The sequence below is a fragment of the Hyperoodon ampullatus genome (assembly GCF_949752795.1).
Source record: "Hyperoodon ampullatus genome assembly, chromosome: 10".
In the NCBI taxonomy this organism is placed as follows: domain Eukaryota; kingdom Metazoa; phylum Chordata; class Mammalia; order Artiodactyla; family Ziphiidae; genus Hyperoodon; species Hyperoodon ampullatus.
This window is the reverse complement of record NC_136923.1, coordinates 63,317,829-63,334,596: the sequence shown is the minus strand read 5'-3', so window position 1 is coordinate 63,334,596 and position 16,768 is coordinate 63,317,829. Positions and strand designations below refer to the sequence as shown.

Below are 16,768 nucleotides of genomic sequence, written 5' to 3'. Positions count from 1 at the left end.
TATTTAAATTAAGTATCAAAACCTTAAACTCTAAGTTATAACAATAACTATAAATTTCTTTATATTATATTTAAGCATTAATGGTAATGAATTTAATTTGATATTTTCATACCTCTGAAATCTTTTTTTTCCCTTGATTTAGCTACAAAATTTAGTGAAACTTTGAAATCTCTGACTTTAAATCTGAATTTTTACCTTGATATGCTTGGAAATTATGCCACAACTTTGTCCAAAGAAAAATGGATTTTAGAGTCTTATTAAAAAAGAACCTTATACTGTTTCTTGGACATTGAACAATACTCTGACAAAACAACATTTTGATGACTTGAATACAAATGAATCAGAAACATACGGATTGAATTTTCCTTGACATATAAGTGGGTTTGAATAGAAAGGAAAAAGTCATTGGCAAAATTTACTCTGAGTATTGCCAAACCTAAAATGTCTGAAAACATAGGGTATTAAAAAAGACATTCTAATGATCCCAAAAATATTATCTTTGTTTTTCCATCTCTAAATTATTCTATAAACCCAAATTTGAAAAAAATGAATTAATTTACTTGGAAGGTTTAAACTATATAAAGCATCAAACAATGGAAAATTACACTGTTAGGGGAGAAAACCCAAGTCTTAAAAGCTAGATTAAATTACTATCTGGGTAATAAATTCTGTGTATGTATATATATATATAGGACATAAATATATTATATATATATAGGAGATATATATATAGGATATAAATATATATAGGATATACATACATATATATATATATATAGGATATGATACCAATTACCATAGTTTTATTAACAATTTTAATAAGGATCTAACAAGCCAGGTAATTAATGTATGTTTATAATTTAGGGAACTGAACATCTTAAATTATAAGACAGACCTAAATCTACTCATTTGCTGCTAAAAAAAAAGAGTACCTATTTTATCATAGAGGGTTATTAACCACCATGAGGGAGTGTTAGAAAATTCTGAAACTGATTTAGCACAATTGGATACAACCACTTGTATGGAATTTCTAGATTTTGCCGGTAAGAAGCAGCAATGTTTCCTTTCCATTTGCTTGTTCATATGTTTGCTTTATTTAGCTGAAACAGACATTTGGAACTCAGAGAATTATCTATTCTGCATGAAAAAAAATCAATAGAATATCCTTAAACTCTCCTGCCAAATCCATGGCAGTACACTTATCAAATTTCTAAAAAGAATATTTTACAAACTGACATACTTTCCACAGCTCCTCTGAGGAATCATGATGTTACTTTTGATTTCAACAGTCTTTTGATTTCCAAAATATATTTGATCTCTTAGCTATTTTTTCTTTGTGGAAGCAGGATAAACAAAATTTAATAATCTATACCACTGACTTTCTCCTCACCTTATGATTGAAACGATTTTAATTACTGTACTGTGGTTTGTGGTATAAAATTCTCCTGTGTTACACCAAATTGGTTTGGTTAATAATCACCCCAAATTTACAGTTTGGAATGTCTTCTTAAGAGTAACATGTTCATATATGTAAAATAGATAAACAACAAGATCCTGCTGTATAACACAGGGAACTATAGTCTATATCCTGTAATAAACCATAATGGAAAAGAATATGAAAAAGTATATATATATATATATATATATATATATATATATAACTGAATCACTTTACTGAACACCAAAAACTAACACAACATTGTAAATCCACTGTCAATTTAAAAAAAAAGTAACATGTTCAATGACAGGTGGTCCATAAAAGCCTTTTAAGTCACAAACTCATTCAACAATCATTCAAAACATGTTTTTAATACCTACAACCTGCACGGTACCAAGCACCAAGGGTACCATTGTGAACCAGAAATACACTTCCATGACCTTATGAAACGGATATTCATTCAAATATGTAATCATGAAAGTGTTACTCTGATTGATTAAAGCAGCAAGTCTAGTTCTTTAATGACCTGTGGTCAAGTTACAAGAATATACACATAAATTAGATGTCATGTGCCTTCCATGATTTGTCTCCAGATCACTTTCTTTATGGCATCTGCGATCATATTTATACATGAAAGCTGTTCTAGCCAAATCTGGATTGCTGAATGTTCTAGACAACACCATGACTTTTTGCCATTCTATGTATTTACTCCCATTGTTTCCTCATCCAGGAACTACCTCTCTCCTCCTTTCTCACCACCACACCCTCTCCCTCCTCATCTTCATTTCTTGAAATCTTACCCAGCTGACCTAGCCCAGAAGTGCCCTGGACCACAGTACTTTGGCTCCATTTGGACTTAACCATCTCCTTATGTTTCCTATAGCGTCTTGATTGTATCACTATTTTTAGGATTTACGGCACTTTAGTCTTTCTTAAGTAGCTATATTTGTCTGTCTCCCAGGTCATTGTCTCCTTAACACTTTGTCTTGCATGAATAGGCACTAGAAGATTTTATGTCGAACAAATGAATAAATGAATAATAGTCAACAAATGAATTTGAAAGAAGACTTTCCTGAGTTTCATTTTTTCACGACTTCCAATTACTTTTGCTGAGAAGTAAGCATATTCAGATTCCATTGTTGCAAATAAAAGGTGGTCTGTCTGCTCTGGCTTAAATACAAAAGGCCAGCTTGTCTAGCATATTTAATCATTTTAATATTTTCATATCAGACAATATTAAAGAACCAAAGAAGAGCATCAGAAGGCTGTGTATCTCAAACTTAACTTTTAAAAAAAGAATTTGGAAACCTTTGAAAGAAGTGAAATGTTAGTTTATTTTAGGCTCCAAAAAATCACATAAATAACATGTCATTTAAAGTAAAATTACCCCTAAAATATAAGAGAAATCAATCAAAGGAAAAGGATAAACAACAAATAAGTAGTTCTCAGAGAGAAAAGGATGAATTGAAAGCAAGATAGAACTAAATAGTATAGGGCCCTCCAATTTCTTCCCCTAGATACAGCTTCCTGATCTTTAAAAGACTGTAGCTCAAATTTGCTCACTGTTCTACACTCAGAGTCCACTGGACTCTTAAGGTGTAGTGAAGTGCATTCAATAATATTATGTGCTGACTACCTCATGCCTCACTCAACTGTAAGCCTCGTGAAGCCATCTCTGTACTTGCTAACTATTTTATCTCCAGCATCAAGCCAAGCACACAGCACATCACTACTCAGTGAGCATTTCTGAGCATAAGAATAACATCTGAAGCTTCTCAAAAAAGATTTCCTATAGACCTGTGGACTAAGAATGACAACTGCCATATCAGTAAACAAAGGATGTTGCAGCCAACAAGCCATCACACTACAGCCACCCCAACAGTGAGCCCTGAGGGAAGTTGGGGTAGAAACAGGATGCCCACCATCAAACCATCAGCCACTGCAGCTGCCCCCTGATCGTGCACCCTGAGGAGACTCAGGATGAGAAGACACATGATATTGACCCCAGACAGCTGAGATGCATATCAAAGGAATGATTTCAATAAGCCCAGACTCTTACATCTTCCCATATATAAATTTCTTAACTTGAGATGCCTGGTTTTCTTTAATTAACAATAATCTTTTGATGTTCTGACTACCTGGTCTTTGTTGCAAAAACTCCTGTATATCCTGGCTCCTCCCCTACCTCTTTGGAGCTGTCCCTTAGAGTTATCTGAGAGGCTGTGTCCTGGGCTTAAGTCCCCAGTTTTGTCCACCAAGTAAAACATAACTCTCAACGTTTAGGTTGTGCTTTTTTTTTCAGTCAACAGATCTCTCCCAGAAGTGATTCTGGAGCTGTTGTCTTTGACCAAATATTATAATATATTAAAACCTAACTCAGTATCATTTTCTGCAGTTATTTATGACTCTTTTGTTCCATCCCCATCCTCCTCTGTATTATGGTAGGTCCTTTGTCTGTTTCCCTATCATCTGTTTTGATATATATTTCTTTTTATAAGTCAGATTTTTGAGATATACTTTGAATATGGTAATATCCATTCTCTTTTAGTGTACAGTTCTATACATTTTTACAGATTATATAATTCTGTAACCACCACAAAATCAAGACATAGATCCACAGCATTTTATACATCGCTTTCTTTCGGTATTGTTGTGTCACAGTAGTTCTACTTGTTTGCATACATGTCTTCAACACAAGACTAAAAACTTCAAGAGCAGGAACAGAACTTAATTCTTTACCCCCCACACCCACTGCAGAGCCTGACAATAAACGTGTGTTCAGTAATGTGATTATAAATAAGTTAACTAATCAATATTTTGCCCTATCTTATAGTAGAATACACCACTTTGCACATTGTGTGTATAAAATATACATTGGTTAAATCCCACAAAAAGCCGTAACTCTCAATGGGTCCAAACCGAAACTCCCCAAAATTTATGAAATTCAGTGCTTACCATCTCCTGTTTCTGCACAGAGTTGTAAGCCCAAATTGTTCTGTGGATTAATCACCCAATGATTGCTGGTCACAGTGATATCAAAGACAAGCCAACCCACATCTAGAGCTTGGGCCTTTCTTGTGTCTAACAGGAACAGATCTGCATCCCTAAAAGAAGAAAGAGAACAACAGCAAAAAAGAGTTACCGGTTTGAATGAAGATCATCATTTCCTACACTTAAGTGAAAACACTACAAAAGCACACTTACAATAACAGGAGTTCATTAAAGAATAAGAGGAACAAAGGACTCAAGTGATGAGTAATAAGATACAGAACATTTTATTGCTGGAATCCCAGCCCAAACCTGGTGCAGATTAGGAATATCTGACAGTAATTTCCATTTGCCTGCTCTTCACTGTCAAGTTTCCTTTACAAAGGGACTTAGTGGTCTTGGTTTGGTCCCTGATAATCAGTGTTTTCCCAAACCATTACCTATAAGTAGCAGTACACTGGCAAGTACACAAGCAAGGGTTAAACTGAATAGAGACAGAAGTGAAAGTAGCTGCTCCAGTCTGGATGGATGTGGATTCTCCAAGGTGATGGAGGGCAGGCAGGCTGTGATGAAAGCCTCTGTTTTAGAGGGAGTTTTCCTTTTGTTTACCACTTTCATTATACTTTTTTCCATTTTTATTACATATATTTTTCATTTTTATTTCATTTTCTATTTTTATTATATAATTAATTATTTTATGGATCCCAGAGGCCAAGAGAGGGTCACCAAGTATACCATTGGATTAAGGGAGAAATCCCATAGATTGAGCTATGGCTCTTCCCTGACTCACTTTAACACTTTCTTTGTGCACAAATCCCCTGGGGACAGTAGTACCCATGCATATAAACTTGTATGTTTTAGGATAATCTCCACAGTGTTACTATTATTAACATTTATCAATCTTAACTTTAGTATTAAATTTACAAATGTATGAGTATCTGTCAAACGATAATGAATTATTTTATTTATTATATCCTTACTACAGGCAGCTTCTGAGCTAAGTGCTACATCTTTTTGATGTTTAGTCATTATTTTAATTTGTTTTATTGAAGTATAGTTGATTTACAGTGTTGTGTTAATTTCTGCTGTACAGCAACATGATTCAGTTATACATATATGTATACACATCCTTTTTCATATTCTTTTCCATTATGGTTTATCACAGGATATTGAATATAGTTCCCTGTGCTATACAGTAGGACTTTGTTGTTTATCCATTCTATATATAATAGTTTGTATCTGCTAATCCGAAACTCCCAATCCATTCCCCCCACACACTCCTGTCCCTTGGCAACCACAGGTCTGTTTTCTATGTGACATTGAATCTTTACAATAGATTTTTATATTGATGAAATTAAGGCTCAGATAGGTTGATGGTAAAAACAATGGAACTCCATCAAAGTAGAATAGAAATACACTATTATGTATTTTATGATTGTGCTGAATCTGACAGCATATTATTCATATGAAGAAGATCAGAGCTATGTCATAATAAGCTATGTTAAATACTATTCTACTGTATTTTCCATCTATCTATATCTTAGAAGTCACTTTAAAGGTGAATTACAAAATGTAAAAAACTAATTTTGAATAAAATCAAATCATGCATATTTATTATTTTCTTAGAAAAAATCTATAATTGAAAACTGAACTATAGCAGAAGTAAAGAATCTCAGTCAATATTTTAGAAGGTACCTCTGCATTTCTTTACATAAACTTGATTTATACCATTCTTCCATTAACCTAGAGAACTTAAAATTAATGTTTTATGATCAATTATATTGTCCAGCTACTGTACACCAAAATATGCAGCTTTAATTCTCCTTCACAATTTTAATCATAGTGATTACCAAAGGAGGGTTACAGACACTTTTTCACATCCAATACAGGAATCAGTTTGAGTCACCATGGACATACGACAGATATATACTACAATTCAATGAAAAGATTAATTCATTCCCACTTGAATTTTAAGGACCCATTATTTTCACAGTGTGTGGAATGTAAATCAAATTCTCCCTCTTCCTCCTAAATTGGAAAACCTACCAAATAAACAGAATCTAAGAAAATATGGATTATTCTTAAATTTTTGAAATATTTAAAAAATGTCTTTGAGACTGTAATCTTGGAAGTAACTTAATCACGTTATTAGTTTCTTAAACAGAAGAAGGGTTCACCTTGTAGCTTGGAAAATATGCAAATGCTACCCTGCTTTCATTTGAAATATGGTAAAGATATTCTAATAATCTCTGCAAAGCATAAAATGCCATCCCTTGGTGTGATATAAATAAACATTTGAAAAACAAAAAAGAACAAAGAGGTAAATTCTGGGAGCAATTTCAACTAGTTAACAAATATCTTTATGTAGTTATTTAGGTGTATTTTCTATTATTTTTAAATTGTGATACTTTTCCAGAAAAAAAAATTCTCTAACTATTCATATTCAAGTCTCAACACGGTTAAGCATGTCTATGAGGAAAATAGTTTCAGTTTTAATGAATGTATTTAGAAAAATCATCAGCCAACAGACCCAAGCAAACCTTAAATACCTGAATTTCAGTGACGCAAATCTAATTCACTGGAAGGTAAACCTAGGACAACAGTATGATTTGAAAAAATCCATATATTTGTAGTTCACCTCAGAAGTTATGAATGATCAGTTGTCTTCATAAGCTTCATGGATTCCTATCCTTGAGCAAAACTATTTTATTTTTGACTGTTAACTTCTATTCTTTAACTTCTCCTCTTTCCTTTTGTGTAAAGAGCTCTTCTGCATTACCTATATACAAGAGAATATGCTTTAGGAGAGTCAAGTCTGTTTATTTATGTATGTATTTTTTTTAATTTATTTTTTGGCTGTGTTGGGTTTTTGTTGCTGCGTGTGGGCTTTCTCTAGTTGGGACGAACAGGGTCTACTCTTTGTTGAGGTCCGTGGGCTTCTCGTTGCAGTGGCTTCTCTTGTTGTGGAGCACGGGCTCTAGGCATGCGAGCTTCAGTAGTTGCAGCACGCAGGCTTCAGTAGTTTTGGCACGTGAGTTTATGGCTCATGAGCTCCAGAGCGCAGGCTCAGTAGTTGTGGCTCACGGGCTTAGTTACTCTATAGTATGTGGAATTTTCCCAGACCAGGGATTAAGCCCATGTCCCCTGCATTGGCAGGTGGATTCTTAACCACTGTGCCACCAGGGAAGTCCTCAAGTCTATTTTTAATAAGCACAATGGTAATAATTTTGTAATTTTCACTCATGTAGCAACTTTCCTAACAGCATCTTAAAAATAAATTCCTATCCATTCTGTAGAAATCGAGACATGATTCTTTGGAAGTATAAAATTATTCCACTAAAGAAGAGCACTTATCTCCCTGGAAATAGCAGAATATACTAAATATATCCTATAAGCAGTATAAAATAAACTTGTTAAAGTTGCCTTGCCTTATCACTTTCACCATTTTTAAAGAAATTCTTACAGCATCTAATAAAAGAAAATTTTAAATATTAATGCATTTAAAAGGAATACAGTACAAAGAAAATATATATGTAGAAAAATATATTCATTTGTAGCAGAAATAAATCCATAATATAATTATTTTATATTATGTACAATTACAGTAATGAAACTAAAATTAAAATCTGCATTCTAGTAAAGGAAATAAAGTCCACCTACATGGATGTATGCAAGCATTTAAGAATGTTACTGTGTTAGTATCCTAAGGCTGCCATAACAAAGTACCGGAGCCTGAGTGGCTGAAACAGTAGAAATTTATTGTCTCACAGTTCTGGAGGCTGGATGTCCAAACTCAAGGTGTTGACAGGGTTGATTCTGTTGAGGACTGTGAGGGAAGAATCTCGTTGGCTTGTAGATGGCTGTTTCCTCCCTGCATCTTCATATCACCTTCCCTATGTGTACATCATTGCATCCAAATTTTCCATTTTTATAAGGACACCAGTCATATTGGATTAAGACTCACCCTCAGTTTAATTGAGTTACCTCATTAAAGACTCTGTTTCTAAATAAGATCACATTCTGAGATACTGGAGGCCAGGACTTCAATATATGGATAGGAGAGAGGGGGGAACATGGTTCAACCCATAATACTATTTTAAAATATCTTTTAAAGGCAAGAATAATCCTGGATGTGAACATTCTGTGTTTATAGATATTATAGCAATTATCCACATTGAAATGTTTTCAAAAACTAATACGTGAAAGTCAATTTATATTGATCAAAATAACTCAGAATGATGAAAATTTGTATTTTTTTTTCAGATAGAATTTGAACCTTTGTCTTGAGTATGTTACAGATCAGCATAATAATTTCTCATACAGTTAAATGAAGCTATCATGCAGTTGTTAAATACAGAGTCATATTGAACAGATAAAGGATTTGCATCACACAGGTTTATTGGATATGAAATATATAGATATACTGAATATAATTAATCACAGGCAAAAAATAATATGTAGATATGTAGATACAGTTAGAGTTCAATACAAATACATGAGAGCATATCTTACTTCAATCATGACCAGAGGTTTAAACATGTGTTTTCATGGGAAATTGATAGGGATGAAGATACCGCTTTGCAAGGGTTCTTTTTATTTTACTGAGAGAGGAAAGGGTTTTGTATACATGCCCTGGGAGCCTCAAAATACCAAAAGGGTAGGAACTTCACTAAGGACTGAGCGGCAGGAGCCAAATTCAGCAAAATTTGAGTTATCATCATTCTTACCACTCATCTGAAAATAAAGAGTCTTACATATCTAAGACAATGACACTGGAAGAAATAAAGTGTATTGCAATAAAATAAACTAGAATTTGGGGAGCAGACAGAACTTGAACAATAAAGGAATTCCTCAGCCACTGTTTCCCCATGCCTAAAAGATAGTATGATAATCACTGCCTTAAGAGATTTTGTGAAGACCAAATGTAATATAATCTGAAGATCTATCTGGAAGAGAGGAAATTATAGTTGAATCTTTACCTAGTTCATCAGACATTTTTCCCAGAAATAGAACATACAATCTTAAAATTTGTACAGAACCACAAAGACCCTGAATAACCAAAGCAATCTGGAGAAAGAAGAACAAAACTAGAGGCATCACACTTACAAAGTTATACTAATCAAAACAGTTTGATATTGGCACAGAAACAGACACATAGATCAATGGAGCAGTATAAAGAGCCAAGAAATAAACCCACATATATGGGTTAATTAATTTACAATGAAAGAACCAAGAATATACAACAGGGAAAGGCAGTCTCTTCAATAAAGTGTTGGGAAAACTGGGCAGCCACATGCAAAAGAATGAAACAGGACTGTTATCTTACACCATACACAAACTTAACTTAAAATGAATTAAAGACTTGAATGTAAAACCTGAAACCATAAAACTCCTAGAAGAAAACATAGCCAGTAAGCTCCTTGATATTGGTCTTTGCAATGATTTCTTTTTGGCTCTGACACCAAAAACAAAAGTGACAAAAGCAAAAATAAACAAGTGGAGCAATATCAAATTAAAAATCTTTTGCACAGCAAAGGAAACCATCAACAAAATGAAAAGGCAACCTATGGAATGGGAGAAAATATTTGCAAATCATATATCTGATAAGGAGTTAATAACCAAAATATATAAAGAACTTATACAACTCAATAGCAAAAAAAAATCTATTTAAAAATGGGCAGAAGACATACAGATGGACAAGTACATGAAAAGATGCTGAACATCACTAAACATCAGGGAAATGCAAAACAAAACCACAATGAGATATAACTTCATACCTGTTAGAATGGCTATAATGTATTAAAAAGACAAGAAATAACAGGTGTTGGTGAGTATGTAGAGGAAACGGAACACTTGTGCACTGTTGGTGGGATTGTAAGTTGGTGCAGTCACTATAGAAAACAGTATGGAGACACCTCAAAAATTGAAAAAAAAAAAAACAACTATCATTTGGGCCAGTAATTCTGGTTTTTACTGAAGAAAATGAAAACACTAACTCAAAAAGATATACACATCTCCATGTTCATTGCAATATTATTTACAATAGCCAAGATATGGAGACAACCTAATTGTCCATCAACAGATGAATGGGTACAGAAAATGTGGCATATATATATATACACACACACACACACACACACACAATGGAATATTATTCTGCCATAAAAAAGAATGAAATCTTGCCATTTGTGACATGAATGGACCTCTTGAGGGCATTATAATAATTGAAATAAGTCAGATGGAGAAAGAAAAACACTATCACTTATATGTGGAATCTAAAACAAAACAAAACAAAAACAGCAAACAAACAAAACCCAAGCTCATAGATACAGAGTACAGGTTAGTGGTTACCAGAGGCAGGGGGTGGGAGTGAAAGAAATGGATGAAATAGGTCCAGAGGTGTAAACTTCCAGTTATAAAATAAGTAAGTCATGGCACTGTAATGTACAGCATGGTAAATGTCTGTAGTTAATAATACTGTATTACATATTTTGAAAGTTGCTGAGAGAGTAGGTCTTTAAAGTTCTAATAACAAGAAAGAACATTTCTAACTGGGTATGGTGACAGAAGTTAACTGCAGTGATCATTTTGCAATATATGCAGATATTGGATCATTATATTGTATACCTGAAACTAATATAAAGTTATATGTCAATTATGCTTCAATAAAAAATACTTAAAAACGAACTAACAAGAACAAAAATGTGTGAATTAGTACTTTTGTTAACATAATATTTCTGATGACAGCATTATACACAGACTCAAAAAAATGCTACTTTTGTAACAACATAGATGAATCTGAAGATGATGAACTTTGTAATATCGTGATATATGATTCAAAATATGGCTATAGTGATTATGTCAAACATGCATGTGAAAAGTTTGAAAAAAGTCTCTACATAGGGCTTCCCTGGTGGTGCAGCGGTTGAGAGTCCACCTGCCAATGCAGGGGACATGGGTTCGTGCCCTGGTCCGGGAAGATCTCACATGCCGCACAGAGGCTGGACCCATGAGCCATGGCCACTGAGCCTGCGTGTCCGGAGCCTGTGCTCCGCAACGGGAGAGGCCACAACAGTGAGAGGCCCACGTATCGAAAAATAAAAAATGTCTCTACATATATTTTCAAAGTGAAACAAGGAATATGACTACATTAATGAAATTTTATATAACATGATTAAAATATGTAAAAATAATTATATTAATAAACGATTATATCTTTTTACTATTTAACTGCTACTATTATATTCATTATATATCTATGTCTATAAACACATACAATTATATAAATATTCAATTTCCTCCTCTAATTTCTTTGATCTTTAACTTGAGTAAACCAAATATTTTTATACGATCGTATCATATTCTTCTTCATGATCTTTCTTATAATCAGGCACACAAACATGTCTAGTAGCATACTATGCATGCAGTTTTGGATGCTTGAAATGTTAACTCCTTCTACTTTCTACATAGTTGAATAACAGAATTAATGAAGTATCCTCATTATAAGCCCCAAATAAAAATTATAACCAGGAATGTCTGATGTGAAGTCAGCTAGCCTGGGAGTCTACCTCTGAAAGTGAACAAAATAAATCACTGAATACTAGAATTAAGTGGGATATAAATTATGTAGCCAAACTGCTATTTGATTGATGAGAAAACTTAAAGAGAAATCAAATTATTTCCCATGGTCTCTCACCCAGTTGGAAGACCAGAACTCAGGGTTCTATATTCCATTTTCAGAACACTTTCTCTTATATCACTGTAGCTCCCTTTTTAGTCCCAAACCATCCTTTAACTGCCCTCTTTACACTGAAAGATAATTGGTTTTTGGATTGGAGTACTGAAAGGTTGAGCTGAGCCACCAGCCTAAAACAAGGTGGGAGACATGGAGCCAAGGAGTGACCATGTAATCAAGTTAAGATGAGGTCATTAGCATGGACCTTAATCCAGTATGATCGTTGCCCTTATAAGAAGAAGAGAAGAGACACAGAAAGAAGACAGCCATATGAGGACAAAGGCAGAGATGGAACTTATGTTGACCCAAGCCAAGGAATATTTGAAGCTACCAGAAGCTGGAAGAGGCCAAAAACAATCTTCCCCTAGAAAACCTAGAGGTTTTGGAAGGAGTATTGTCTTAACAAAACTTTGATTTTGGACTTCTAATCTCCAGAAGTGTGAGAGAATAAATTTCTGTTTTATTAATCCATCCAAGTTTGTGGTAATTTGTTACAGCAGCTCTAGGAAACTACTACACTTCACTAGTTTTCACAGATTAAATATTTCATATGAAATAGGAGGTGGTTAGCAATATCAAATACTGAGAAGAATGGGAAGAACAAAAAAGTGTCTAGAAGATTTGGTAGCAAGGAGAACGTTGGTGGATAATCAGTAGAGTGGAGTTATCAAACTGCAGTAGGTTGAGGGGTGAATAAAAGATAAGGAGGGAATGTATTTAAACAAAGTTTTATAACATGAACTTCACTAAGATATGGAGAAGAGAAATAATGTGGAATAGTAGGAGGAAGGAGAGTCAAATAGAGGGATTTTTGGTAAACACAAGAAACATCAAATATTTATAGGACACATTTAAATGCATATTTAAAAGATAAAACATATACTATTTCAACACAATAAGAAAAGTGAGTGGACAACACAGAAAATCTTCCAGAATAAGCATGTGCTTGGTTACTTCTCTATGACACTGTCCTTGGAGTTCACGTGTATTGTGAAAACTTCTTTATAGATGAAATCACTTCTCAGCAGGGGAATTGGGTAAACTAATATACATCAGATGAGTCCTTGGATGGTACCCCCATTCATCTTTTGCCAAAATCTATTTTATCAAGGGTATTGTTTCATAGGCTTGTGGCAAATAAATCCTTTTGCTTGTTTCTAAATGTGGTTAATAAACAGTTCTCATTGGTATCTTATTACTTGAGCAGAAAGTGTAGGACTCATGGCTCCTCTGAGGAGTCTCATTATAAGTTTACCTTTATAAAGTGAAGATTGTAATTATAGGTGGAATTGGTATCTGCTAAATTTCAACAATGAGTTGTTGTACTTAGGCTTTGCTTAGTAATAGAAAAAATAATTATGTCTTTTAAGTCATCTTTCTGAGCTTTTGTTTATTCTTTAAATGAAGATTAAAATAAAATCCACCTCATAAATCCCTTGCAGGGATAAAAAAACTACACAAATAAAAATATTATGCAAATTGCTATAATTGCTGTTTTCTTACCAAAACACACTTATGGCAGGTAAGTATGTATATAATAAGTTGTATATCTTATGCTTCATGACAAAATTAGGGTCAGAAATGATTTATGCAATCACTACTGTCAAAGTTCTTTAATAACCTGCACTTATAAATTTTAGATATAGAGATTCATTCATTTTCTTTAAGTTTAATAACATTTATTGATACATATAGCCCATAATAAGCTTTTGTTCCTAAATTTCATTAGAGGCAAAAAATGAAGTTGAAAACATATCAAAAAGGAAGTAAAATTATTTATGTAATCAACAAGAGATAATGAAAGAGAAATATTCTTTAGATTGTTATGGTTTCAATTATATGAATGCATACATATATGTGTATATATATACATTAGAGAGAGAGAGAGAGAGAGAGAGAAAGAGAAGAAACAGTTAACCAGGAGCATAAACATTCTACTGTCTAACCAAGAAGCTCTAAATCTTGCCAAGAAAAGCTTTGGGAAATTGTCTGGAAGATATACAGATACATTTCAGAGCAAAAGTTAAAATACTCTTTTATTTCCACGAGGCATGAACCTTACAGAGCACAGAGATATCTACACTTTTCCCAAACTTTCTACTATTAGGACGTTTTCACCTCCTTACATCTCCTTTTGTCTCTGAATAGCTTATCATGCCTAGTAGAAATGTAATGATGGCCACCCAAGAAGAAAGCATACACCTTTCTCTGGGTATCTGACATAAATACACCACACCATCTGAGAAACCTGACATACAGCTCTAAAACAGAGCACATTGACAATGGATGCAAATTAATCAATGATATTCTCTGGGGTTTATAATGTCAAAATCTTCTCTCATGTGCAATTTCAGGTTTAAAAGTGTTAGAATTTGACTTTGTTAGCTGATTGATATTTTCAGATGGCAATTATTTTTTCTCCCAAAACAAATGTGAAATAACAAGCTTCTGTAAATCTCACAGAACACCAATTTTCAGAATATCTAATTCAATGCTGTATTTACATTTAAAAGGCACATATGCAAGCTGGTAAAATAGTAATATTAGATGGAATTGAATGGGAAAACAAGTTGAATTCCCACTATGAAAATTCAATAACTTTTCCCTCTGTGGAATTTTTTAAATTGTCAAGATACTGATAATGTTAGCAGGTTTCCTGGTGCTACATCATTCCATATTTTTCCCTTGCAGAGAGATCTAAACAAGGACTACTGAATACACACACACACACACATACACACTCACACGGGAGAGTCCCTCACTCAACAAGAAGCAAAGAAGTGAGACTATTACATACATAGTCCAACCACTTTTAATGCCCTCTAATGAATGAGTGATACACCCAGTTCAGGTTCCTAAGACCTCTTCCATATTATGACTCTTACGACCCCAAATATGAAATAGTTGGGGAAAAATTGACTTCATGGCATGAATTATTCCCATAATTTAAGCTTATAACTTAAATCTACAACTAGAGCAGTATTTCTCAACCTCAGCATTAGGGAAAATTTGGACCAGATCATTCTTTATTGGGTAGGGGTGTGTCCTGTTCATGGCAGAAGGTTTAGCAGCATCTTCCACTACCTACCCACTGGGTGCCAGTAGCCCTTCATCCCTCCACCCTCGCCAACTGGGACAACCAAAAATGCCTCCAGACATTGCTACGTGTCTCCTGGGGGCTGAATCCCCTCAGCTGAGAACTTGAACTACAGCTTGATCCCTGCACACTGCAGAAACACAAGCCATGCTTGTGTGCTGTCCTATATACCTAGAGCAGTCAGCACTGACCGTCTGAGTGTTAGTTATGCTGCTCTCAAGAGCTCACGAAATCTCCCTGGGTGGAAATTGTCAATGTGTATCCTGAAGTATGTCCACAGAAGAATCAAAAATCTTAGAGAAGCAGGAGGGGGCAGATGATGTCAATGTGAAACTGGCTATGGACTTGAATGATGACAGCTCAACTAAATATATCCAAGCAGGAAAGATGACAAATGACAGCTAGCATGCTGGCTTAAAATATTTTCGCAGTGGAGCACAGAAATTGATATTCATAACAGAACATTAGGAAAAGGTTGAATTCTACACAGCATATTTTCTTTTGGGAATATATAAATGTATATATTGTGAAAAAATTAATTCAAGGAAAGCACTTAGCATAGTGCCAGATGCATGGTGAATGCCCATTAAATGGGCAAGTGCTGACTGCTCTTCTTAGTAGTAGGACTACTGGCATTGTTCTCACTATTTAATTCTTTACGCATTTAAACATTTTAATGATTAGGAATATTTCTCCTAAGTGCCCTCTCTGTCTCTACCTCTCTTTCTCTCTCTGTCATTATAGAAAGTTCTCCTACACTGTTGGTGGGAATGTACATTGGTGCAGCCACTGTGGAAAGCAGTATGGAAGTTCCTCATAAAAGTAAAAATAGAGTTACCATATTCGCCACTCCTGAGCATATATCCAGATAAAACTATAATTCAAAAAGATACATGTGTACCTATGTTCATAGCAACACTATTCACAATTACCAAGACATGGAAACAACCTAAATGTCCACTGACAGATGAATGGATAAAGAAGATGTGGTACATATAGACAATGGAATATTACTCAGCCATATAAAAGAACAAAATAAGGCCACTTGCAGCAATATGGATGAAACTAGGGAACATCATACTAAGTGAAGTAACTCAGAAAGAGAAAGACAAATACCATATGATATCACTTTGGTGTAGAATCTAAAATATGACACAGATGAACCAATCTATGAAACAGAAAGAGACTCAAGTCATAGAGAATAGACTTGTGGTGACCAAGGTTGAGGAGGGGTGGGGGAGGGATGGAGTGAGAGTTTGGGGTTAGCAGATGCAAACTATTATATAGAGGATGGATAAACAACAAGGTCCTACTGTATAGCACAGTGAACTATATTCAATACCCAGAGATACACCATAATGGAAAAGGATATGGAGAAGAATGTGTATGTGTGTACATATATATATATATATATATATATTTATATAAAGCTAAGTCACTTTGCTGTACAGAAGAAATTAACACCACATTTTAAATCAACTATACTTCAATAAAAAAAGAGTCAAAGAAA

General features: G+C 34.2%; 1 protein-coding gene across 2 annotated transcripts in view; it reads right to left on the bottom strand.

The window, feature by feature from the left end:
- BMP5 (bone morphogenetic protein 5) overlaps positions 1-16,768 on the bottom strand; it is a gene marked incomplete at both ends in the record, with an annotated part of 125,663 nt that overhangs the window by 33,227 nt on the left and 75,668 nt on the right. For both annotated transcript variants that reach the window (XM_079712512.1, XM_079712513.1), the window contains one exon: positions 4,394-4,542. In XM_079712512.1, coding sequence (XP_079568638.1) covers positions 4,394-4,542 — 149 coding nt within the window. The remainder of the gene's footprint in view (positions 1-4,393; positions 4,543-16,768) is intronic.